This window comes from Nilaparvata lugens, chromosome 3 (assembly GCF_014356525.2).
Source record: "Nilaparvata lugens isolate BPH chromosome 3, ASM1435652v1, whole genome shotgun sequence".
In the NCBI taxonomy this organism is placed as follows: domain Eukaryota; kingdom Metazoa; phylum Arthropoda; class Insecta; order Hemiptera; family Delphacidae; genus Nilaparvata; species Nilaparvata lugens.
Window position 1 is genome coordinate 88,566,103 of NC_052506.1, and position 26,876 is coordinate 88,592,978.

The 26,876-nt window shown below is 34.0% G+C and overlaps 1 protein-coding gene across 1 annotated transcript; it reads right to left on the reverse strand.

The window, feature by feature from the left end:
* Nucleotides 1-12,110: 12,110 nt before the first annotated feature.
* Nucleotides 12,111-25,371, reverse strand: LOC111059408 (actin-5C). The gene is given in 7 exon segments (XM_039424961.1): nucleotides 12,111-12,815; nucleotides 14,280-14,515; nucleotides 15,805-15,943; nucleotides 16,841-16,975; nucleotides 16,977-17,081; nucleotides 19,028-19,174; nucleotides 25,264-25,371. Coding segments are annotated over 6 exon segments (1,131 nt in total). The 5' UTR covers nucleotides 19,154-19,174; nucleotides 25,264-25,371; the 3' UTR covers nucleotides 12,111-12,425.
* Between the last annotated feature and the right edge of the window lie 1,505 nt (nucleotides 25,372-26,876).

A 26,876-nucleotide genomic window follows, 5' to 3' on the forward strand; every position in this document is an offset into this window, starting at 1 on the left:
GCTGATTATTCGATCAACCCATATGACCGGTTGAATCATATAAAATTCACTCATAAAGGATATATTATGTATACTAAAGGAAGTCGATGTGTAGAAATACAAATAACTATTATTTCTGTATAAATATTTATTATAATCCAAAAAAGCATGATAAATCAAGAGTATACAAAACTCATATAAAAACTAAATGTATTATCTATTAAAATCGTATGTTACGATTTATTTATGAATTCAATTTAAGATAAATACTCCATATATTTGTATAAAAACTTCTTTTATTTAATTTTTTCTATTATAAAGCCGAGGAAGCCCTGATTCCCAAGGCAACCAATTGTATTGAGTCTATTAAATTGAAGGCCAATCAGAGAGTAGCTTACAGAATTATTCTAAGAAGAGGCAAATTTTTCTGAAAACCTCTTTCTTCTGGCTTAAGATCCCAACCCGAGAGGATGCACATGGAGTTTAGGGTTTTTTCTTCTTCCTTTTAAAAATTTTTAATGAATTATTAAGCCAAACCCTTTTTTAAATGTAATGTATGTTTGTTGAATGTTAATTGTTTGTGAACTCAGTGCTGTCAAGGAGTTCGTAATTGTAAAGATTCCCATAAAAATAGCTTTAATTCGAAAGAAACTTATAAAAATCTGGATCACGCGTTAGCCCAGCAGTGACGAAAAGGAGCCTACCCAATTAATTATTGGAAATAATTAATTCAATCCACGAGAACATCTAGAACTTCAGTCAGTGAGTGATAAGTCAAACCAAATGAGCTCATTTTTTCTACGTTCAGTGGGGTAATAATTAATAAAAAAGCGCTATTCCTATTAATTTGAATTAAAATTAAGAGTCACCACGTGTTGAACAATATCACATAGTTCATAAGAACATTTTATAAATTTATTTAATATATGTAGGAAGCTTACTTCCATGCACAGCCCGAATTCATTAAATCCCTGAGATCTCATGTTTGAATATTAATTTATTAATTATAAATTTGTTTGTTGAACCAGGTATAGTATATCAAACCTATAGACCGAACAGGTTTTTATTTGCAGAATTTCGTATTGATTGGAAGTCTAAATATCAGCATTAAATATAATATATTTATAAATTTGAAACATACTATTGTGAATATTAGCGAAACCTGTGATAATTACTCAGATTCTAGAAAACATTTATTTAAGTAAATTATAGTTATATCGAATATTTTATGCATATCTGTTTTATGGGAATATATTTTGTGTTTTATGTCAGCATACAAACTTATAGAATTTTTTATTATATCCTAACTCATCTTGTGTTATATAGTTTGAGCTGTTTTGGTACCAACAAATATTTAGCAGCACTTAAAATTATTGAATCAAGTGATATTAAGCTTATTCAGAGCACTCAATATTTATCATCCTTTGATGATACTCATCTCATATACCAGAATAAGTATATTAAGAAATTATACTAATAAGGTTCCAGTTATATCATATAAGGATCCAGAGAGCTTCCAGAACTGGCGTTGTAAGTTCTAAGGAATTTTGGAAGGGTATATTGGTGAATACTTGTATTCACGACGAGCGTTTTAAGAATCAACTAGAAACAACTATAGTTGGTCCTTATTATTCTCTAGTGATGCATGGTTACTGATAATCAGTCGTCAAATATTCTTTTAATTTCCTTACTGGTATTCTTCAAGAACTTCATAGAAGCAGCGGTAAGAATTACCAATCACCGGTCACTGAACCTTATGGTGATTATTTGTATTTATAAAATTCATGTTTCTACCACTGAGCTAGAGCTGAGGTTTGAACCCAGTAATTTTGCGAGCCGGAAGGCCTTAATTTTTTGTGAATTTATTCGCAAAAGAGGGAATTTAGAGACTGCTCTTATAAATACCAGAAACATCGTATTAACTGTGAAGGAATTACCATTAACAACTTCACACATTATACATTGTATTCAAGGACCTTCAATTTTTCATTCTGCTCAAAAGAATCATCTCAGTTCACATTTATATGTCAATTCTCCCTGAGTGAGTACTGTCCCATTCTATTTTTATATAAAGTGGAGTCTCCTGCACTTGGATATTTGTGAATGCCAGTTTTTTGGGTATTTCAAAAAGGACATGGCCATTTGACGTAAATCGCCTACTTCACTGTCAATGCAAACTTGTAAACAAAGTCAGTTAAAACCTCAGGTTTATAATGTCTGGAAAAATTACCTCCATTTCTGAAATCTGTTCAGGGGCAAATTGCTCAAGCTACACAAAGCACATCAAAACTGTGTGGTAATATCAGCCGACTGGAGGGTGTTGAATACACAAGAAGAAATCATGTTAGAGTGTTTTGAATACTGATCTTGTATCCAATAATATGATGATGCTTTTTATGGGCTAAGTTTCAACTTACTGTGTCCTCTGTGTTGGAAGTAGAATTGTCTGCTATGATGAGTCGAATGGTCTCTTTTTTCTGGAAAATCAGTGTAGACTCCTGATTTGCTAATTATTCTTGTTGGTGTTTCACTCAAAATATTGGGGTAAGGACATATGCATATTACATCATGAATAGTATATTATTTCCTTCAATCTCGAAATGAAGATTAGTTGATGACACTCCTAGCATTTGCATTGCCTAGCGATTGCAATGGGTGGTCTCTCACATTGAGACCAGTTTTGAAGATTTATGTTATGGTCTCTCTGACAATTTGTTCTAGTGCTTCACTTTTTGTAATGTTACAAGAGGAGAAGTGAGCAACTGGCAACTTCCATTTGACTTTGAATCCTCTTATCATTAGGCCAATTTAGTCAATGAGATATCACCATGATTTTGAAAACCTATTATAATTTTATTTCCTGAGTCATATTCAAGGCCTCTCTTCAAATTCATTTCGTCCATGATTAAAACTACATTTCTTTCTGTCTGGCAGATGAGGTATCACCATGATTTTGTAACCCTATTACAATGTCATTTCTTGAGTCATATTCAAGGCCTCTCTTCAAATTCATTTTATCCATGATCAAAACTACATTTTTTTTCTGCCTCTGGCATACATCAAACTCCATTGGAAAGTTGATGAAGAAAATCTACATTCCAACCAGGATGAACTTTCAAGTGACTCAGCCATCTAATAATCGTTTGCCTTGATGGTAGGGATCTTAAATCCATTTTTTTTCTTATAAATTATATGATGATGGTTATTTATAATACAATGAGATGACATGGCTCTTTTTTGCATCAATGAATTTACACGTTTTCATGTGTGCACCATAGGCAAACTAAATGTCTGCAACCTACATGTCTGCAACCTACTTATAAAACTTTTTGCATTGCACAATCCAGGATTTTTTAATAGTGATGCATCAGAGATCCAAGTCACTGGATTGTTCTATCCATTCTTAAACTTGTTTTCCCTACTTGTACGTATTTGTTGTAAAACCGTGCTGATGAGTTTGTTGTTGGATATTTGATAGATTTACTGTTATCTGGTTTTGTCTTCAGCCAGCCTGGTTTGCCTGGAGATGATGGTGGCCTGCCTTTCCTCTAGCACCAATAATAGCAGCCATGTTTACTAGGTACTTTTGCAATGTATAATTCATGTGAGGCCAGCTCCCCAATTTTCTTTTATATGTCCTTGGCATCTTCAAAAGCTGAGCCACATTTGGAACTTTGAGATGTAAATGTTGTAGTTTTAGATTAGGCTACTTGCAAGCCCCCATGACAGTTCAAAATCATTGTGACAATACTATTGTGCTAGATGTTTTGAGTGAAAAGTGATCTTTAGGAACTTTATTTCAGGATTGCCAAAATTACAAAACAATTATTGTCCATTACAGCATTTGCAGACTATTAAGCCATTTATTGAAATCAAAAAAACTCAGTTTTCTAGGAATTTTCAAATTGCTCAGCTCTAGTACATGATCAATATAATAAGGTACGATACAGCTTAAGGTGAGTTTTGATTGGTGCATAAATGCCATCGTCAACGACGGCAGGGTGACGATTTCAGATCTGCTAGATTTCAAAATGTGTCTCAATAACCTTGGAGGTTCTGTTTTATCATGATTTCAAGGAGGAGGTTAAGTTTAACTATTAATTGGAAATATTTAATTTTAGATAATAAACACAAATAAGGAAAAGTTATTTAATCAGCTGTTTTAGCACATTTGGAATTCAGACAATATGAATGTCATCTGACAACAATGTCTGTCGTCGTCGAAGTCAGTTGTTTACGCACAAACCGAAACTCACCCTACAGACTCACGCGCCACAAATACGCACATTTCACTAATAAGTATATAGATGCCTGTTATATCTGTATTCGTACAGAAAAAGTAAGATAGATATAATAAGCATCAGCTGACGAAAAGTGAAATGCGTGTTCTTAGCGAGTAAGTCTGTACACATCTAATGGTAATAATAATTGCTATTGAAATTCCAGTGCACACTGGAATTTTTGTTAGGTTAGGATTTCTAATTTACTTTTCGAAAAAAAACTATAGTGTATGGTAGAATGAAAAGAAAAGCAATGACTTGATGACTATTGTGAGGTTCACGTTGTAATACCAGCAGCATTCAATTAACATTGGTGTTGCTATCGTTGTCTATCATTCGAAAAAGCTGATACTCATGTAGGAATATACTTAATTAACAAAATATTTCATTTCTATTATGAACAATAATTATTATTCAATCATTAAAAAATAAATTTTCTAGTTGAATAAAATATAATTGGTTATTTTAACAAGAATGAACAGTTTATATTACATCAGCTTCGCTGTTCTCCTATCTTTCTCCACTACCATTATAACGTGGACCTCACTATATTTATTGAGCATAGACAGTGCAGTCGTATGTCAGCCAACTAGAGAATACAGCATTACATTTCTACAAAGAGGGATGAAGATGTTGTACATGCATTTACTTCGAAACAAAATAAGCCATGATTCGTACTGAAATTGATACTTTTTCTGATATATTATGAAACAAATAACATTGATACTCACTCAACTCCTGCGTGTGTCTCATTCTTATTTCCATCATATCCATTAACTCTTGATCTACAACAAACTCCAATTATTCGAATTCATTCGGGTTTGACCTACAAATAGAAAGAAATTTATATAAATCACAAGAGCGATATTAGTTGATATCAATTATATAGATATTAGAACGCTTATTATTTATTATCACAACCATATTATTTGATATTTGTACTATTTTAAAAATGAAACTAGGAACTGAATGCTAATGCAAAACTCTAAGAAAGCTTTTATTCTAACTTGTGTTATATTGTGAATATTTTTTTCGTCATCGACATTTGGCTGTAAAGTAATTGGTTGATAAGCTTCATTTTCATTTTCTAGACCATCTGCAAGAAGTTGAAGCGGAATACTATGTTAACCTCAGGCGGTCAGGTGAGGGAATAACAGTTCGTCGAATGCCGATTGGTAGGGCCAACGATAACACAAACAGCTCTAAGGCTCCTCATCAACAGACAGCAACTTTTATCGGCTTTTTGCGGAAGGTGTCGCTGTGTCGAGCATTGATCACTCACAAAATACGAATTTTTCAATCAATGCTCACAACACAATGAGTGACGCATTATAAACATTGTTGGCAATAATGTGCACATTACTATTCAAGATCTTAATAGATGCACACTACAAATACTCATAACATGCAGAATTCAACATACATAACACAATACTGAGTAGATAATAGAAGAATAGCAGCATCTACATGGAAAACTGAAAGTACTCATTCATTAAATAATACGCCCTCTCAATCGATTTATCCTTCACAACACTCCCAAACATCATTATTGGTAGCTCTTCAACAAATAAAGAAATACTGCTAGATAAAGAAGAGCTATTGATTATGAAAGGAAAGCAATCCATAAGGGTATTATCAATATATCATCAATCTTCAAGATTTCCCTGTATGTTTTTAAAATTGTCAAACAACCGCCCTGTCATTTTTGCCATACTAGAACTTTTGAAGAATGGCAAAAATTACCGCATAGGCATGTAACCGCCCCAGATGGGGGATAGAAAATTTCTAAATTCTAAAAGGGAGTCATGGGACTTTATAAATAACAAAGTTTTTGTTCTCTAACTTTCACATTTTATTGACTGAACTAACTACTAGAGTTTTGACAACAAACAATCTGTAACAACGTATTCTATTACTCAAGAAAACTGCCTGTAAGATTTTGCTAACTCTGATCTGAAAGCCAAACTGTTTACAACGGTAGCGTGGACTTTACCCATTTCTCTACTCCAAATGAATAATTAGGAACCCGGTCAATTTGGGGATTTTAACATGAGCAAGACAAATATAATGGCACTCACCATTGTTAATACTATTAATCCATTATGATTTGAAACTCCTATCACAAAACTATTTTCATGACTCACTGATATTAATCTTCAACAAACATTCACTTCCCTAATTATTAATAAACTATTTCAACATATCCACGGCTAAAAATAAAATATTTCAACAAATTTAAACAACAAACAAATTTAACCAACACGTTAATTTTGGGCCCTCGAGGCCCGAGGCTACCTCTGGATTTTTGTGATTACGGCCGCGGCTTGATTGGGACTGCAGTTTCCATGCAAATTATGTTCCCCTTCCACCAACGAGACGACGGTCCACGTGTAGACAGATCACAATTCCGTGGGAACAGAGAAATGCAAGTTTGAAATATTCCCAAATACTAGTGTATTTTCCATCGCTAACGGAAATACAGTTCCGTGAGAATACCTCAACCCAGCATAAAATTGAAAACTGACTACTTTCCTGACGCAAGTTAGCAAAATCTTCATGTGATAAAATTATTTTTCAACAGAAAAATACATTTTTCACAGAATATTCAACTGAGTCTGATTGAAAAGGTCCTAATTAACTAAATCAATAAATAATCTTGAAGAAAACACGAACCCATAATAAATTTATTTCAATATCATCTCCATTGCAGGCATATATCGGCATATATCGTAAGATATGACGGAATGAGTAAAGTACATAGTATGCAAGTGCCAAGGAATCTTAGTTTAAATCATTTAAGGAAGATAATTTGGTAGAGTTTCTTACACAAATCTATGATGTGAGGCTCCCAACCAAAACTACTTTCTAATATGAATCCAAACATTTCTTAACTACACTTGATATCATTACCTTATGGAATATGTATCCCTTAAAGAGAAGCAAATTCTGTTTTACTATCATTACTAGAATATACAAACTCATATTGGATTTAGTATTACTAGGATCATAATGTGATCACAAAGACCACAAGAACACGTCAAAAAATAAAAACGAGAAAGAAAGCTAATAATAGCTAGTCACAACAACAAAAAAGTAAAAAATACGAACTCACCAGCGTATTGTCCAACTTAAAGAGCTCACTGATGGAATACAATGGGTTCTCCACCAGCAATTCCTTCAGTGCGCCCTTGAATCGCCTGGTCGACAGGTCTCTTGCTATTGGCAGCTTGTTGAAGAATCTCGCATAAAGATGGGCAAGGCCAGTTCCTGTCCTGCTCAGCCTCTGGTACGTTACGTCCAATTCTCATTACCTATTATAGTGGGACGAAATAATACTACATCAGCCTAAAGGTTAGAGCATTCACATAAGTTACTATTAAAAAATTAGTCAATAAGCTTAAAAATATACAAAAATTAATCCCTTGCCTCTGAAGCAATAAAAAATGACAAACTGTACAGGATAATATCTGATGACAAATTGTCTACCCATCAATATCAAAGAGACTGATAATTATAGACTTTTCTGTACAAGCCATTCTTTCAAACCTGCTTTAAATTGCTGGGTTGACTGGCATGCCTTGGAAATTCAATGGCAGGGCGTTGAATACTTTCTTACCTACATCTATCATTTGGATTCATATCTAATAAGTTATAGTCCGTACAAAATTACTTTTGAGGGACATGCGCAGCAGAGATAGGTAGGAAATACAGAGACGCGATGTTTCCGTTCTGAACCGGCCAGCGTTCTCTAATTTCTAGTGACTGTTTATGTGCTCATGCTACACATGGGAAGCTTCCTGTCTGAAAGCTTTCAGTCAACTGAGTCTAATCGACGAATTGGCAACTGCGCTTCTACCTATGATTCTATTCATCACTGTAATTGGCTAATCTTCCGCCATTTCTCTGCGCCGCGTATTCCTCCAAAAAAAATTATTTTGTAGTACTGTGCTGTTCTACTCTAATCAAACCTCTGGACTGAGTACCATAATGATAAATATCCTTACCAGTAATCGAGTCAATTTCACTCTGCAAAATGACTGTTAAATGTACACATCATACAGACTGGGGACTGAAAAAATTAAAATTATCTTTAATCGATCTTTTAGTAACATACCAATAAGTGAACTCTTTAATATCTTACGGAAATTTAACAGACTGCCGATTTGTCTTTGTGAGCTGGAGTATGGGAAGTTCTGTAGGCTGGTACGTGAGAAACTCATCAGCTACCCTCTGTACTCACTGAGAGATGATGAGACCAGTGGACTTGTGGACCAGTTTGAGATTGTTTCATGATTTATTAGTATTGCAGTCCATCTACAGTGCCAAATGAAACGACCTATCTGCAGCCATCTCTAGTTATTTGGATATTAATTGTTTTATACTTTGACAAAGTCTGTCTGGCGACTTCCGGTCATGGACTGAATATACTGAATTACAGTTTGGCAGTACAAATAAAATACGCCGGCTTCACGGTACCTAGGTACTGTACTAAACAACATAAGAACCAGCTTAGTGTCTTCCTTTTTTTGGAAAGGCTAAATTTTATATTAGTACCACAAAAACAAAACAAACATCGTAATCAACAATAAAAGCTGAATTGATCCTATCAAAATCATATCCAAGTCAGGTTCATTCTACAAATCATTCTCAAGTCCAGAGTATGTTCATGGGTTAACATCAACACAGACTAGATACAAAAAGCAAATTCAACTATGAAATAATATAATGCATGCTTTTCTTGTAGACCTATTATAGTTTATAGGTCTATAAATCGAATGAATGGTTTAAAGTAGGTACGGTATCATACGTAGTCCGATGCACCTATTTTATAATCCGTGACTATGAACAAACAAAACAGTAAAAATAGTACTTATTGTAAAAATATAATCATCTACTTAATTATTATTTATAATTAATCATGTAATAGGTAGGTAAAACAACTAAAAGTTTTCACTTACCTTCTAGTGTGATGAGTAAACTTGTAACATTCAACTTCCAACATCTTGTTTAAGAAACTGAAATAAGGAATGTGGAAAATTATTTATTCAAGTTTCTGTAGTGAATAAAAATGTAATTAATGCTGTTGTTAGCAAAACATTTAATTTTTAAAACTTTTAACTCAAGACTTCTAAAAAACAGTCTACCTAACAACCGAGAACCGATATCGAATAACCGCGCAAAATAGAAATAACCTAAAAACTTATCCTGAAAAGAAAACAAAAGTCCGTACATTGTATATTTCATTATATCATTAAGCCTGAGGCTCATGGCAGTGAATGAGATCAATTGATCCGGATCATTAAAGTGATCCGAACCTACCATCAATACTATTACAATGCGGCGCTTTCTAAGAAGATGGCGGATTTTGGCGTCAGGGTATAGCCAAGTTTCCGTACTGTATGTATACTGTGATGCTATGTCGTGTCGAGGCTGTGGTGGCAGGCCTAATATTTCATTTTTACTTGTCGATGTCGGTGCTATGTCGTGTCGGTGCTATGGTTTGTCGATGCTATGTCGTGTCGATGCTATGGTGGTTCCCCTTGAATCAACATCAATATTATGTGTGATTATGTTAATAGGTAACCAGGGATACCACAATAAGCATTTGAAGATGAGTAATTTCTCTGATCTGTAAGTGGAGGAAAGATTTTAAGTTTGAGTGAATAAGGCGGGGTGCACACCGGAGAACCGCATTTTGTGAAGCCCTTTTCATGAAACTTGATTCATGCAATCCGTTTCACTCGCGCATGCATACAATAGTATATTTCGCACCTAGGGCCGAAAATGAGACTTTTCTGGCTCGAAATCGGTTTTCAAGTCCGAGGCCGTAGGCCGAGGACTAGAAAAGATTGAGAGCCGGAAAAACATTTTTGCCCATGGTGAGAACGTTATTTTTCGCCACACAGAAAAATAAACAATATATATATGAAAATAATTTATTGTCTATTATAAGCACTTCCGAAAGCCAAAGTGGAAGGTCATAGCTCTAGAAAATCTGAGGTAGGTAATCTGAATATCAGGAAATTGTCCAAGTATTTTTATTTTTTATTCTGATTTGTCTAAATAACCTAAAAGATTACGTTCAATTATGTAAGAGGTTGAGTTTAAACTTTTTATTCTTCCAAATGACAATAAGATAATATTATTATGAATGTTTTAATTATTATTGAATGATAAACACAAATAATGAAAAGTTTTTGATCAGCTGTTTTAGCACACTTGAAATTTGGCCAATCTGAATGTCAATGGAAGTTTAGGTTAGAAGTTCTATCCTACTCTGAAAATCGAATTATTTGAATAGTTTATAATAAAATATATCTTATCTGTATTTTATTCATCCAAATAAAATGATAGTATATTATTGCAGAATACTTTATTGAATTCTAGAAGCATAAAATGATTCCGTTTATCCACCATGTTCCGTGATAAACGCAGTACTTGGAGGTTTGAGGTTAGATTCTATTATACTCTGAAAATTGAATTTGAATAGTTTATAATATCTTATTTGTATTTCATTCATCCAAATAAAATGATAGTATCTTATTACAAAATACTTTATTCAATTCTAGAAGCATAAACTGATTCTGTTTCATAAACTATTTTGTAAACACGTTCACATCAAATCAGAATCAGCTGACTTCAAGGTTATTTTACAGCCCTAGGGCCGTAAAAATTTTACCGGCCTGGTCAGAAAACAATCACTTTCGGCCTCCATATGACGCACGTAAACCAGCTCATTACATCCAAGTGGGGCGAAAAAGAAACGTTCCCTGCTTAATCTTATCAGTAGACTTTCGTTTCACGTTTCCTGAAACTTGTTTCATGAAACGCGTTTCTCCGGTGTGCATCCCGCCTAACTCACCCTGTAATGTAGCGAAACGTCTCATATTATAGCACAATACTTGTTAGGTCAACCTCTATCCATAGCCCGAATATCAACCAAAACTGGGAGATATGGATTTTTGCAAAAATGGTCAAAAATTTAAATTGCTTAGGCTCTCAGGAATTATAGTACTTAACGAGAGGAACATATAATTACAATTTAATTATACAATTTCTTGTATAGAGTACCGCAATCAATGACTGAAATTTATCAAACTTTTTTATCTTGATTAGTTAAGGAAAACTATTATCTTTATCTACCAACTCTGGCTGACTGCTTCGGCCATGCCTAATGAATTTTTGTCAACCATAGAATAAATAATACTGCATGTTACTTCATTGGATAAAATGTAAAGTGTTTATTATTCGATGTAATTGTGTATTGAGGACAATAAAATTCTTTTCTATTCTATAGTACTTAACGAGAGGAACAATAATATGTCATCACATTGGCAAAAATTCACTCCTATTCTTGAGTTATACGCATTTGAAGATGAGTGTTTTTCTCTGATCTGTGAATGGAGGAAAGATTGAAACCAATCGGAGGACATTCTAGGTGCTGTAAAAATAAATAAATGTCAACCAACAATCGGTTAAGCTGGGTTTTCCTTTGTGCGTAAATGCCGTCGTCGACCACGACAGGGCGAGGATCTCAGATTAGGAAGATTTAAATTTGTCCAAATAACCTAAAATATTATGTTCAAGTTGTGCTTTAATGAATGAGGTTGAGTTTATACTTTTAAATGGCAATATGTTTATACTGTTGAAAATGTTTTGATTCTTGAATAATAAACTCAAATAATGATAAGTTATTTGATCAGGTGTTTTAGCACACTTGAAATTTGGACATCATGAATGTCTCAACAATGCTTGCCGTCGTCGACTGCGGAAATTTACGCATAAACGAAAATGCACCTCAAGTGTGAAAAAAGCCATTGGATGATTTAAGGAAACTTCATAATGAAATCCTTTCAACAAGAGAAATGTCAGCTTTATAAACAATAAATAATACAAGTTGATAACAAATGAACGAACTAAAAGTGCAGGAATGGGAGGTAAAGGCAACAAGATTTACTGTAATAAATATAGGAGACACTTGTTGAATTACAAAATTTACAAAACATTTTTACAAATGAAATAAATAATGAGGTTAGAATGTACATTGATACCAAATGATGATGGATAATGACAAAACGTTTTGGGAATAGATTGATGTGATGCGGTGGGGGAAACAAGAAAGGTTTGCGTTGTTGGGAGGAGGGGGGGCGTTGTCCAGTTGGGGGCTTAGAAGCACTTCCTGTGGACAATGGATGGACCAGACTCGTCGTACTCCTGTTTGGAGATCCACATCTGCTGGAAGGTGGAGAGAGAGGCGAGGATGGATCCTCCGATCCATACAGAGTACTTCCTCTCGGGTGGAGCGATGATTTTGATCTTCATTGTGGAGGGCGCTAGGGCAGTAATTTCCTTCTGCATTCTGTCAGCGATGCCTGGGTACATGGTGGTGCCTCCCGACAGCACTGAGTTGGCGTACAGGTCCTTACGGATGTCGACGTCGCACTTCATGATCGAGTTGTAAGTGGTCTCGTGGATTCCGCACGATTCCATACCCAAGAATGACGGCTGGAACATTGCCTCTGGGCAACGGAATCGCTCGTTTCCAATTGTGATAACCTGAAAACAGTTACAAATTCATCAAAATCTAATTTCCAATGAAAAAGTTATATAGTTGTGATTTACCTGAAAACATTTACAAATTCATCAAATCTAAGTTAGAACAAAAAAATTAATGTAGATTCCCTCTACACATTAAGCTATAGTGAGGTCCACGTTATAATAGCAGTGTTTGACTAGCAATGATATTGCTTTCCTTGTCTTTCATTCAACAAAGCGGATAGCGCTATCTCTTTTTCGCTTTACTCTGTTGCCAGACCGTCTTTTAACAATGTATAATTAATTGATAAAATATTTCATCTTAATTATGTAAATTGATTATGAGATTATTGAAAAATATAATTTATTGCTTAATACAATATAATTGATTATTTTAAACGAGAATGAACAGTTAATATTACATTAATAAACCTGTATCATCAGCTACCGTCCATAGACGGCATTGTCAAGACAGAGGTTCGGCAACGTTTTTCTCCTATCTTTCTCCACTGCCATTATAACGTGGACCTCACTATAGGCGAAACCCCACTTCTGTTTGCATTATTGGACATATAATATTAATATCTAGTGACCTGGCTGGCTCAGGTCTGGTGTCAGAGTTTTCAGGTCGTACCTAGTCAATTTCAGGGCCTCTGTCTGACATGACCTAACGACTGTAGCCAGCCGAAACCGACGGCTGAGCATTCTATCCGAAACGCGGGACATATGTTTATAGTAAGGCAGTGGCGTGGAAGTGGCAAAAAGTCAGTGCCACGTCACTTCAATGTGAATTGGGCCTAAAGGTGCGTACAGATATACGCGCCGCGAACATGAGCAATTCACTTTTAATCAGCTGATTATTTATTTATTTATTCATATGCAAATACAATTCAGGTAAAAACAACAGGCATTTGCCCAAAACTGCTTCAAACCTTAATTTGGAATACACAGTCTAAAGGTTATGCTACTTAGATGACGTAACTTAAATGATAATTTGTACACAATTTTGAGTCCAAAAAATGTATCTACTACAATTTTGAATCTATTAGATTGATCAATTTCCAAATACGAATCCAAACAAAACTCTTCCTTCACAATTGCAAAAAAATATTGAAAATTTCACTCAAATCCACAAACTCATGTAAACATCAAAACATATGTTGAACGAATATGTTGAAAATTGCAAGGTTTGTATCTGTATTTTTACAGAAACGGTTAGATACAGATATGAAAAGCTTGGCATCAGCTGATTAAAAGTGAATTGCTCATGTTCGCGGCGCGTAAATCTGTACGCACCTTAAGGAGAGCATCTTACAGCAAAACAAAAAAGCACTTGAGCCATTAATTTTTATAGATAGGGCTAATGTTGATGAAGCTTCATCAATTATCATATATTAAGTAAAACGAAGTGACAATTCTCGGGTGCACTTTTATTAAAATGATAAGCAATTTGCGAAAATAATGGAAGTATACTGTATTACAAACCTGGCCGTCAGGAAGTTCGTAAGACTTCTCAAGTGAGCTGGAAGATGCCGCCGTAGCCATCTCCTGCTCAAAGTCCAGAGCCACATAGCACAGTTTCTCTTTGATGTCTCTGACGATTTCTCTCTCAGCCGTGGTGGTGAAGCTGTAGCCTCTCTCAGTCAAGATCTTCATCAGGTAGTCGGTCAGATCCCTACCAGCCAAGTCCAATCTCAGAATAGCATGAGGCAAAGCGTAACCTAAAACATTCAATAATTAATAGTTTCTGAAAAAATCATTTTCAATTTCAAAATGTTAATGACCTGAACCATCAGGTCACTTATATTCATCAAATGATGTCTATTCATATTCATTAAATGAACGGCAAACAGAGGAAATCAATTATTATTTTAAACTAGCTAGCCCGGCGAACTTCGTACCGCCAAATAGTTTAATGCATCTCATGACAGACTTTAGCTGGATGCACATCTGAGGAGACGCGATGCGGCATTTTATTCATATAGATAATTTTCCAACTGCAAAATAAATAATTTACTAAAAATCAAATAATTCTGAACACCGAAGACAGCAAATTATTCGAAACAAAGCAATGTCTTTAGAGCATGTAAGTCTTTAACCTGAGGCCGCACTGCTGGATGGTTTCACACAAAACAGTCATTTTGTTTTTAGTCGGGGCGTTTAGAATAAAACACATGGGCGGTTATGGAGCAGCACACACTCTTGTCTACTATCTACCGACGGCTGTTGTATGGCGCAATGATTATAACAGCTCATTTTTATTTCTGTGTGTGGCCAGCTCACAAATCTTCTCCCATAAGGATTACATGTAAACTTTGAACAACCGTAGGAGAGAGTCCTGAAGTCGGATTATAAATTTGATAGGCCATAAACCTGGTCCTGAACATAACGAACACAACTAAAAAAATCATCAAATTCGGTGCACACAAAAAAGTTATTGAATGTCAAAATTTGAGGCTCGATTTTCATTTCTACAGATTCTTATTATGGACAAAAAAGTATTTCGTAATTTTATTATTTTCTGTCAAACTTTGAACGTAAAAGTTTCGGGCATTAAATCTTATAAATTTTGTACGTTGAATCAATGAATTTTTAATGAAATTAATTTTTGAAACTAGAAATAATAATATTATTGTGATTCAATTTTTATGAATAATTTTTGAATTACCTCCGACATAAAATAACTGATTGCATCACAATACTGAACAAAATTAATCCTAGTTCTTATTTTTTTCTAACAACCAAGAGTGAAAGAAGATTTTCATTTCTCCTCATTAGGCCTATAATCTAGAATAAATGAATGATCCTGGTGTTCAATTAAATAGGGTATATAAATTTGAATAAGGCTATAAGCTAATTCTATCCTCTAATTAAAAATATTAGTGTTGGATAATTTAAAATCTGAAATATCATATTTAAATTGGCGATTCAATCATTAAATTCGTCATAAAAATGTATTTATCAACTGTGAGTATTATATGTTTTTTGTGTAAAATGACAGAAATTGTACCTTCGTAGATAGGAACTGTATGGGAGACTCCATCTCCTGAATCCAACACGATACCCGTTGTTCGTCCAGAAGCGTAGAGCGACAGCACGGCTTGAATAGCAACGTACATGGCGGGTGTGTTGAATGTTTCAAACATTATCTACAAAAGAAAGGAACACATAAGAATGTCATATCTAGAGATTATTCATCTACAGTCTAGCTGTTCGCAGACGCGCAATTTTAGTCGCATCGCTCAAAAACGCTCCTCAAGACATTCACAAAATTGATGAGACAATTCACAAAATCATATCAGTAAAATTTCATTAGATAAACATTATTTCTGAGTGACTCGTTCACTGACGCGTGATCAAGTTAACGTGAGTAGGAGTGAAGGATATTATATAGTTGAACTGTATACTATCCTTGAGTAGGAGTTACTTGAGCGTTGCGCCAATGATTAAACAATAAAAGGGTAATCTCATCTTCTCTAAGCTTGAACACCTATTACTAAATAAGAGTGACTTTATAATATTTGTATGTGGTATAATAGAATGCGTTCATTAAATAACAATTTAGCCTATTCAATATTCAATACATTGTATTTTTCTTGATCACGGTTACCCCGTTATTTTCCGGTTTTAAGTGAGTCATGATACTGTATTGAGGAACTGATAAATTATAAACGTAATCGTCATATTTGTAGAAGAAAGCTTCAGTTGACAATATCAATTGATTTATTTTTATTTTGTTTATTCATTTAACTGATTTTGTGTAAATTTTTGTAGAATATATAAATGAAGTGAAGATATGAAATAATAATATGATGCCGACTCCTGGCAGACAACCTTTATGTCTTAAATTTTGTCTAGTGTTATTACGTTTATCATTTTCTCTTGTTTCAATGTTTAATTTGTTTAGTTCTTGGAAGTGTACAATATTATTGTTTTTTAATTAAAATGAAGTCATTTTCTATTCTATTCTATTCTACATTGTATTTTAGTGGGACCCCTCATATCACACATTTTCTTTCTAAAAGTAATGAAAGTAATGGACTGACTTGTGTCATTTTCTCTCGGTTGGCCTTGGGGTTGAGGGGTGCCTCAGTGAGCAAGACAGGGTGCTCCTCTGGTGCCACTCTCAGCTCGTTGTAGAAGGTGTGGTGCCAGATCTTCTCCATGTCATCCCAGTTGGGTCACGATTCCGTGCTCGATCGGGTATTTCACTGTCAGAATTCCTCTCTTCGATTGTGCCTCGTCTCCCACGTAGCTGTCTTTCTGTCCCATGCCAACCATAATTCCCTGAAAACAAGCATAGTTTATTATAGACCTACATCCCAAATTACCATACAAGTTCATATTAAAAACAATACTAAATCGTATTCAGTATGCTTGTACAAAAGAAAATCAGAGCCTTTGATTCCAGCGCCACACTCATGTCAAGTCGCTTGCCAAATGTCTGGTCGAATGGCTGGCCGAGCGGATCGCTGTATACATCAATATAGGCGGAGTGGATGCGAGCGGTGGCATAGTAGCCATCCACACTCTCGCGCTCGTCGTCATTTGTACGTATTGGCAAGAGTGTGGAAGCGGCATGAAAGGTGCTGACATAAACCTGTGATCTGACAATAATATAATTAGAATAGTCCAAATATTTAAACTATGCTTACACTATTATGAAGGCTTTTCAAAGACTTCCCAATGACCCTATTCATATAATGAAACAACTACCACAATATTTATTATATTAGTAGGCTACTTATTTATACTCATATTCTTTATTATTCTTAATATTCCCTATCATTTTATTTCTTATTTGTACTAATTTTCAATTTTCCATTAACGTTTCTCTCATGTTACTTATGAAGAACTTTGTGATATTGAATCGGGAACAGTTTGGGCTACAATGCCTGTTGTTCCCATACCTGTATGCATTTTTGTAAATAAATAAATATTGGAAATATAGTGAGTAAATGATTAAATTTCCAAATAATTTTATTTATGTTACAACTACCATAATAATTGCCTAGAACACATACTTCTGCTTTTTATTCAATTTACAAAATCATGTAACAGGAGTTAGTAAAAAGTAGATCTTATTACCCTCGCACAAGCTCATGTGGGTTTCATCCAAGCATAAATAATATTATTCGAAATGTTGAGTTCATTCATACTTCTAGTGGCTATATTAAATTATCAATCAATCAATTTTATTTTAATTAACACAATACAATATACTTAAAAGAAATCAAAACACAAAAATAAGTTATGTTATATGAATAGTAGCCTATACTCATTACTGCAATGTATTACATCTCCAAAACAAAATTGAAACATCTTGAAAACAACTTTCAGTTAGTTTTGTTATTAATAACCTTGTTACACAATTCTAAAATTTATTCTAAATGGCTGGTCAGTGCTGTCGATTGGACCAAGGCGTTACTACCATATTATTCCTACATAGTAGTTGCGTTAGGGCGAGACCACATTATGCGTTTTTAGAGGCAGCAGGGCAGGAAGCTCTCCGGTTGGCTGATTGGGTTGGCGCCTGAAAACCCGCCCAACATGGTCTCGCCCTTTCTGTCTACAGTCTGCTACCACCGCCTGGTCGTGGATTCGAATTCGGACGGTAGGTATGGATATTTGATCATCTCATCATATCATACCTCTACCCACGCACACAAGTAAAACACAAATGCACAAGAACCTGTTGAATTTTACTCATGATGAATGCCACGAACCAATCAGAGCAGGATTTTCGAAAAGAAGGCTTCTCTGATTGGTGTTGGTTCTCGTAACATTTATCACAAGCTTGAAACTCAATAGGTTTTGTGTTTTAGATGTGTGTGGGTTATATGAAATATGATTAGATGATCCATGCCTACCGCCCGGATTCGAACCCACGACCAGTTAGTGGGAGCAGACTGAACTGAATAAGGCAATAACGCAGTTACAGTACGAGTAACAAGGTGGTAACGCTTTAGTCCAATCGACTACCATGGTCAGCCATTCAGAATAAATTTTAGAATTGCTATTCTGAAATAATATTGACAGTTTTGTAGCATGAAACAGAAATGTTTTGTTTGCATGTGATCTTTCTTTGTGTTAACCGATGGCTTAGGTCCAAAAGGCTCAGACTTCCCAAACTTATAACTCAACTCACCCAAAAATCAAAAAGTGTGTGAGTTTATTCCAGTAATATCAAGTGGATATATTGCTGATATTTCAATGTGTTATTATTTATTCACCTGGTATCGCGGCCTGCCAACAATGGATGGGAAGACGGCCCTGGGAGCGTCGTCGCCGGCAAAGCCAGCCTTGCACATTCCAGATCCATTGTCCACAACAAGTGCTGCCACATCTTCGTCACACATCTTGGATGGTTAGTAGGTTATCTGCAATCACAACAATACAAAACTATTAGACGAGAAAATTCCAATGGTTCAATACAATATATGAAACAAAAAGGTATTTTGTGGTAACATCTAGACAAGTCATCTAGAAACAATATCGAACATCATAAGATCTAAAGGTGCGTACAGACTTTTGCTCTGCTCCGCAAACGAACGTCACTCGAGCAGATCGATTGATGATCGACCGGGGAGCAAGAGTGGAACACGAGAAGAGCTAACATCTCCCGTAACGTCCATGATCGGTGCGACTGCAGAGCAGGGGCGGAGCGACTGCGGAGCGATGGAGGAACGAGCGCGGAACGGGTTGGAGGCGCATATATCTGTACGCAGCTTTAGATCGATTGAACTATCAATCAATAAAGTATAGTAAGATTCACTTTAAACTGTAAGTATTTTTGAATGAGAATTTTATTTATTATAAGCAATACAATGATCAGAAAAGAAAAAAAACAGGCTATTGCCCAAAACGTTTTTAATTTCCTAATTTAGTTTCAAATAGTCCAAATATTATACATAGATTATGTCCATTTCAATTTCTACACCAAATCACAATCTGAGAATATAGATTAGAATAAAACAAATAAATACATATTTATAAATATTGATGTTATTTATAGGAAATGCTGACAATATAGAAAGAATTATACTATAGAAGAATTTTGTATATTACTTGTAGAGGTAAGTTACTCGGGCCACTGTAAGAATCCAATAGTTCAAACTTGCCAAAAATATAATCATAATAAACGGCTTTTTCTGCCATACATGAGAAGGAAGTTACAAATTTCATTTTTTCAAGGACCTCTTGCTAGTCTCCTGGAACGGAAACTCATACCAGTTAATAGATGACTACCTATTAAGGAAAAATCTTGACGCTTATTGTAGAGGCTGAACTATCGGTCTATCATATCACACATTGTTATAAGTTAATTTTATGTAAGTCTTTTAGTCTTGAGTCATTGCAAGAATAAGTATTTATTTCTCAAAACTTACATTTCAAACATCTAATGAAAATTCAACCCTCCGTCAAATCAGCGTGCATATAATAGAGTTTACCTTCTATGATATGTTGAAAATATCCTAGTTATTTATGTATGGTATTAAATCAGAACAGTTGTTCATTGGAAAGCAAGTGCAAGATGACGATATTAAGACCTTAATATACATGGGGAAGGACATAATTTCAGATTTTATCAAGGAGGCAACTTATTATCTTAACATGTCAATAATTAACTGGCTTTATAAAAGGTAGTATAAACAGTATAAATTAAGTAATTTTCGTATCACAGGTTGCCATAATGACCAAGTTAACTGTACCGGCATGTCAACGACCCACTATTTCCGGTGTCAGACATTTTTATAGCTCCAACTAAGATCATCAAGCATAATTATTGAGACATCAAATCTCTCCGAATTACTTTGCTCTGATGCACATGATAGCGTCGACAAGGGGTCTTACAATGTTATCCATTACTTTTCTAATTAGGATAAAGGTTTTCTGTTTCATGAGAAAGATATTAAATATGACAAATGAAATAGTTACAGTATCACTTGATTTTAATCCATTTCTCATAATTTAATTTTCAAAATATTCAATTCAGATTAGAATACCAGTAACTTACAAGTTGAGTAGATAATTAATTTTTATAGTGGATAGTGAGTACCGTAACATTATTTGAGAGCAATGACAAATTATGAATTATGGAATTAATTACAGCAGAAACAACTGATTGTAAACTTTACATACAGTCTAACGACCAACGCACAGTCACATTCATACTTTACCAGAAACGGGAACAACTTGATCATTCAGCCTCACAGGCTAACTCTTTTTGAGAAAAAACCTAGCTATATAGAGAGAAAATTTCTAAGCAAGTTGCCTAATAATATAGATTTTAAAAGCACGACTTTCAAAAACGATCAGTATAATCCTTGTTGAAAGACGTTTTTATAATGTTATTGAATTTTTATGTGACAATTATGTATGATATCATATAGGCTATATTTTTATGTATTATATTAAATATATTGATGAGATTCTTTTGTAGGTACTTGACAATGTTCAATTATATAGTTGAGATCCATATGACTGTACTGTATTGAACAAATAGGAATATTCTATATATTGAATGTAAAATACATATTCTGTGTTTAATGTTCGAATGAAAATTATATTACAATCTACATAGATATATATCTACATCATAGTGTACCAAATAGGATAAGAAGCTCAAGTACATACTGTATTTTTCTATGATTATACTAAACCATGAATATAGCAAATATCAATTTCTCATTATTTTGAAAAAATACAAAATTAGAAGATAGAACAAATTTTATTTTTATTTATTTATTTATTTATTTATTCACAATATCACATCGGAAACAACAGGTAATGACCCAAAAATGTTTCCTTAACACAACAATAAGTACAGTATACAATTCAATCAAAACAAAAAAAAAAGATACTAAAACTAACGTTTGAAAAGAAAGAAAATAATACTAAGAAAACTACTTCTTAAATATTCCTTGATAGAGTTGATGGTGAAAGTGATGGTGAAAATGAATATATGAAGTGATGAAGGAGAGGTGCTTTCAATAAAGATGATGAGAGAGCATGCAGTCTCATATGAATGATAGGATGAGGGCGATAATAAAATAAATAAATAAATTCGTATGGCTTTTGTTGGTGGGGAGTTCCTTGCGGGAATGTTCCACCGCCTGAATATATAATTTAAGCCGTCAATGGGCCTTACGACTGTCATACTTCAGCCGGGACCGACAGTTTAACGTGCCCATCCGATAACACGGGAGTGATCTGTTTAAAAAACTATTTTATTTATTTATTTTATTTATTTAGTAAGAATAAAATGAGTTTGAATGTGCAAATAAAGAAAAAATAATATTTAAAGAGTGACATATTTAACAATGATAGAAATATCAGCGAAAATTATGGCTGCTGATTAAAAATTCAGTTATTCTGATTCTCTCTCAGAAGCATCGTTATTGTGTGCTTGAAACTTAATGGGCCATCAGAAAACACGTCCACCCCACAGCCAAGTCCATTCAACAATCTTGGCATGTGGTTGAGGGGGGAAAAATATGCATTAAATGTCCTACACCTCTGTACCGCGAATAGGGAATGCCATCTTCGCCTGAGAGTGGGCACGGCGAATCCAATTCTTCCCAGGAGATAAGAAGAATCAACCTCATTCATTAGTATCTTACGGAAAAGAATCAAAGATGATACCTCTCTCCTGAGCTTAAGAGCATCAACTTCAAACAATGATCTTAATCGACGTGTAGGAAAACCCCTCTCACAGGAATGCCCGAATTTTTTGAAGAAGAGGAATCTTAGAAATTTATTTTGCATTCTCTCAAGTTTTATTACATAGGTGATCTGATAAGGACTCCAGACCGGCGCTGCATACTCAAGCTGGCTTCGAATCAAAGACTTGAACAAGTATAAAATGGGCTCCCACCTCTCAAAGCTTGAGCATGTTCTAAAAACAAAGCCCATCATCTGATTGCACTTTGATAACAGGTGTTCAATGTGCTTATCAAAATCCATATGAGCATCCATAATCACTCCCAGATCCCTATACTCTTGCGAATGGTCCAACAAAATATTACCAATATTGTAGTTATAATGGAAAGGTTCCCTCTGTCTGGTAAACGATACCACCTTACATTTTGCCACATTCAGCGTGAGTCTTGATTCCAAACACCACTTCTGCAGTGCATCAATATCTTTTTGAAGCAACGAACAGTCATCAACAGACCTAATCTGTCTAAATATTTTGGTATCATCTGCAAACATGAGGCACTCCGAGCCATTCAGCACACTAGGAAGGCCATTCACATATAACAAAAACAACAAAGGACCAAGATTGGAACCCTGTGGTACCGCATATATTATGCGTATAAGCCAAAATTTGTGGGTGTGAAATTTACTGGACAGATAAAAACAAGAATAGCATAGCCAACTTTTCAAGTTTTAATACTGTACTGATGTGGAAAATTGACAGTAAAACAGAAATTATAGATATACCGTACAGTTAGTATTGAAATATGAAAATGCATTCTTAAAAAAATTTAATGGGTTTGTACTTCATAGTGTACTACATATTCTGATGGAAATTTTTTTTAGTAAATTAATAAGTTCATTGGAGTATAATAACAATCATTATTATAGAGCTCAATTTTTAAGATAATTTTTTTGTGTGGTCCAAAATAATCTTTGTTATTTGAGAATGAATATCAGACATGGATAGCCAAACTCAATTTGACAAGTGATTTTATTACTAGAAATCTAAAAAATTATGTAGCAAATCTAATCATAGATATCGTATAGTGAATCATATCCAATGCATTTCAATTAAAAACCAGGAAACTGTATTCTTAGAAGGCATTATGAATGTATATTGGTTGCATAAAATGAATCACGTCTATCGATAACCGAATGAAATTGTGAATCATTTCTGGAGTAGAGCGCTACAGATACCTAGTAAGCTAATTCATAACTTCAAAGAATGGAGTGTGTATCATGTTGTACATACAAGTAGTGGAATTTAATGAATTTTCTGAGCATGTGTCACTAAGGCTATATAGTTACGCACATGATTTTTTGGACGTACGACTTTTTGCCGTCCTTATAAATTCTATTAGATTAAACATAACTTGTCATAATGATGTGTTCATGTGTTTGCCAAGTTCCGTTTAATCTGGTAGAATAAAATAAAGAATAAGAAAGACATAAAAAAATCGATGTGTGTGATATTGTCGCTTTAGGTTATTGAAAATCTTTTTAAAACATGGAAATCAATAGAATTTATCATGTTGAATAGAATTAAATTAAATTTTAACTTTCAACATCGTACTTCAAAAATAAATTTTGTCATTTGATAGAGCTAATAATAATAATAATAATAATAATAATAATTTATTGAAAATTTATTTATTTGCGGACAGAATCACAAATCATACAAATATGATTAGGAAGGAACAACAGGCATGGCCCAAGTCTATTCCATTCCCAAATTTTGATAAATTAAAATAGTATAGATATTACTGACATTTATTCTACACTAAAATAAAATTGTCAATAATATCTTAGATGTCAAGAACAAGTAAAGTCTAAACTACCAAGTAATAATCATTCTAATATTTTTACAGTAATTTGGAAAATTTCACCTACTTTATTGTCAATAGGAATGCATTTTTCATAATCTTTTAGACTTTTCTTTGGATGAATTTACGATATGATAACTCAAAACTATAATAAAAGGTAGGTAGGAATTTTATAATATCCTCACTTTAGTTAAAGTAGGCTACTATACCTTGAATTGAATAATTATAAGCATTTGATAAATTTGTGAATATTTTTAAAACCATTAGATACTGAATTTTACTGCAGGTACTTTATTCAACATTATAATTAGGCCTATACCTATTAACATATTATTCACTAGGGTTTTCCAATGGAGACATAAATGAAATTAAAGAGCAAGAGTTTTATAATACCCTCACTTTGATTAAAATAGGCTACTGTACCTTGAGTTGAATAATTATAAACATTTACTAAATTTGTGAACATTTTTAAAACCATTGGATACTGAATTTCACCGCAGGTACTTTATTCAACATTATAATTAGGCCTATATCTATTTATATAATATTATTCACGAGGGTTTTCCATTGAAGACACGAATTAAATTAAAGATCAAAATGCAACTGACGGATATTAGGTTACTGTTAAAGTGGTTGACAATTTCAATTTGTGTTTTCATTATGGAGAAGTACCACTACATCACACACAACGCAACTGTAATATTAAAAATGTATTCACGAAAGCTGAACACTTAAGAATATTCAATACTATTCTTCTAACAAAATCCACACTTATGAATTAATACATGCAATTTTTCTCAAACCTGGTCACACTTGAAAACGTATACGCGCACACTTCAAATTAATCACTGTAACTATAATCCATGAACGAGTAGCCTGAAAAGTAATAGCAATGATAATTGGTGAATGAATGAATGAGCAACTAACACTGAATGAATACGTACGCTGTTCAGTCTTGGAAGGTTGGTAGCTGAGTGTAGCCGCGCCAATCAAGCCGCCGCTTATATAGGTTTACGTCACAAGCCTTGTCCAGTCCCTACCTTGACGCTTGACGCTTGACGCTCAGATTCTTACCTTTTACAGGGAGCTTTTACACATTTCTTCTATTTCCATTTCCAGTTATATTATTTCTTATGCATTTTAATACAATTCAGGCCCGGTTGCACAGAAGTCTTTTAAATTTCAACGGTGATTATGTCACGAGAAAAAAATCAGAGAAGTGGAATACGTCTTTAATTAGCACTTAATCACCGTTACAATTTATCAGACTTTTGTGCAACCGGGCCTGAATTGTATTAAAATACATAAGAAATAATATAACTGGAAATGGAAATAGAATGTGTAAAAGCTGTAAAATGTGTAAAAGGTAAGAAGCTGAGCGTTAAGCGTCAAGGTGAGTGTAATAAATAATAAAATATGAAATGTATTATTTAGAGTTTGTGCAACTGGACCTTAGTGTTGTAGAATGATTGGATAGGCTACTGATTGAGTACTGATTGGATACTGATACTTCTATAATTTATCCAAAAAATATAATGCTCTATAAAGTTAATCAAGTTTTTTTAAGTTATTCTATTATTTGTCCAATAATCAATACAATATTCAAAAGTTTAACCAATTTCTTTCAGTTTTGTTCGGTCCTTGCACTCAAACTCTAATAACCTTTGAAAGGACCTCCCTTATTATGAAATTGACTGATATTGCAAGTGGCATTCTGCTGTATATAGGATTGCTAATGCTTCTTTTCTGGTTTTTGTGGATTGAAGATTTTCGGTTTATCTTTTGATAGTTTGACACCTTGTGAGACCGGATTCCCCATATTGTTTGCAATGTGAACATAAAAACTCCCATTCCCTTATTAAATTCATCTTAATTATCTATTTGTGGATGATTTTATTATTGTTTCCTTTTAAATTTTCCATTCCTATGCTTACTAGTAGTTCTGTGAACAGTAGACCTCACGCAGTATTCTCATCCACAAGTACCTGATTAAATTTAAACTATAGACCTAATGGAAATACAGCAATATTCTGGCTTCTCCACACATCTGTGTAATCACTTGTCAGCTGATATATGATGAATAATTCCATAGTCTGATTTTTACTCTAATATTGGCGTATGAAGGAGGCTCCTTTTTCCTTTTATATTATCCTTGAAATAAAACATTTCCAAAAACCTTGTATATACGTCGACGCGCAATTAAAAAAGGAACATACCTGTCAAATTTCATGAAAATCTATTACCGCGTTTCGACGTAAAATGCGCAACATATAAACATTTAAACATTAAGAGAAATGCCAAACCGTCGACTTGAATCTTAGACTTTACTTCGATCGGTCAATTAACTCCCGAGCAGAGCTCGGTCCCCGATATTAACTAGTAAGCAATAGCATGGGATACACCCTATTATAATGTATATAATATTCATGAGATGCATATTGTAATGAAAGGAAATAAAATACAAATATTTGCCAAATTGAGCAAGTAGATTCAGATAGGCTGCAAGTTGGAACCAGCTCGACATCAAATTAGAATACATGGATTTTTTTTAAACTTA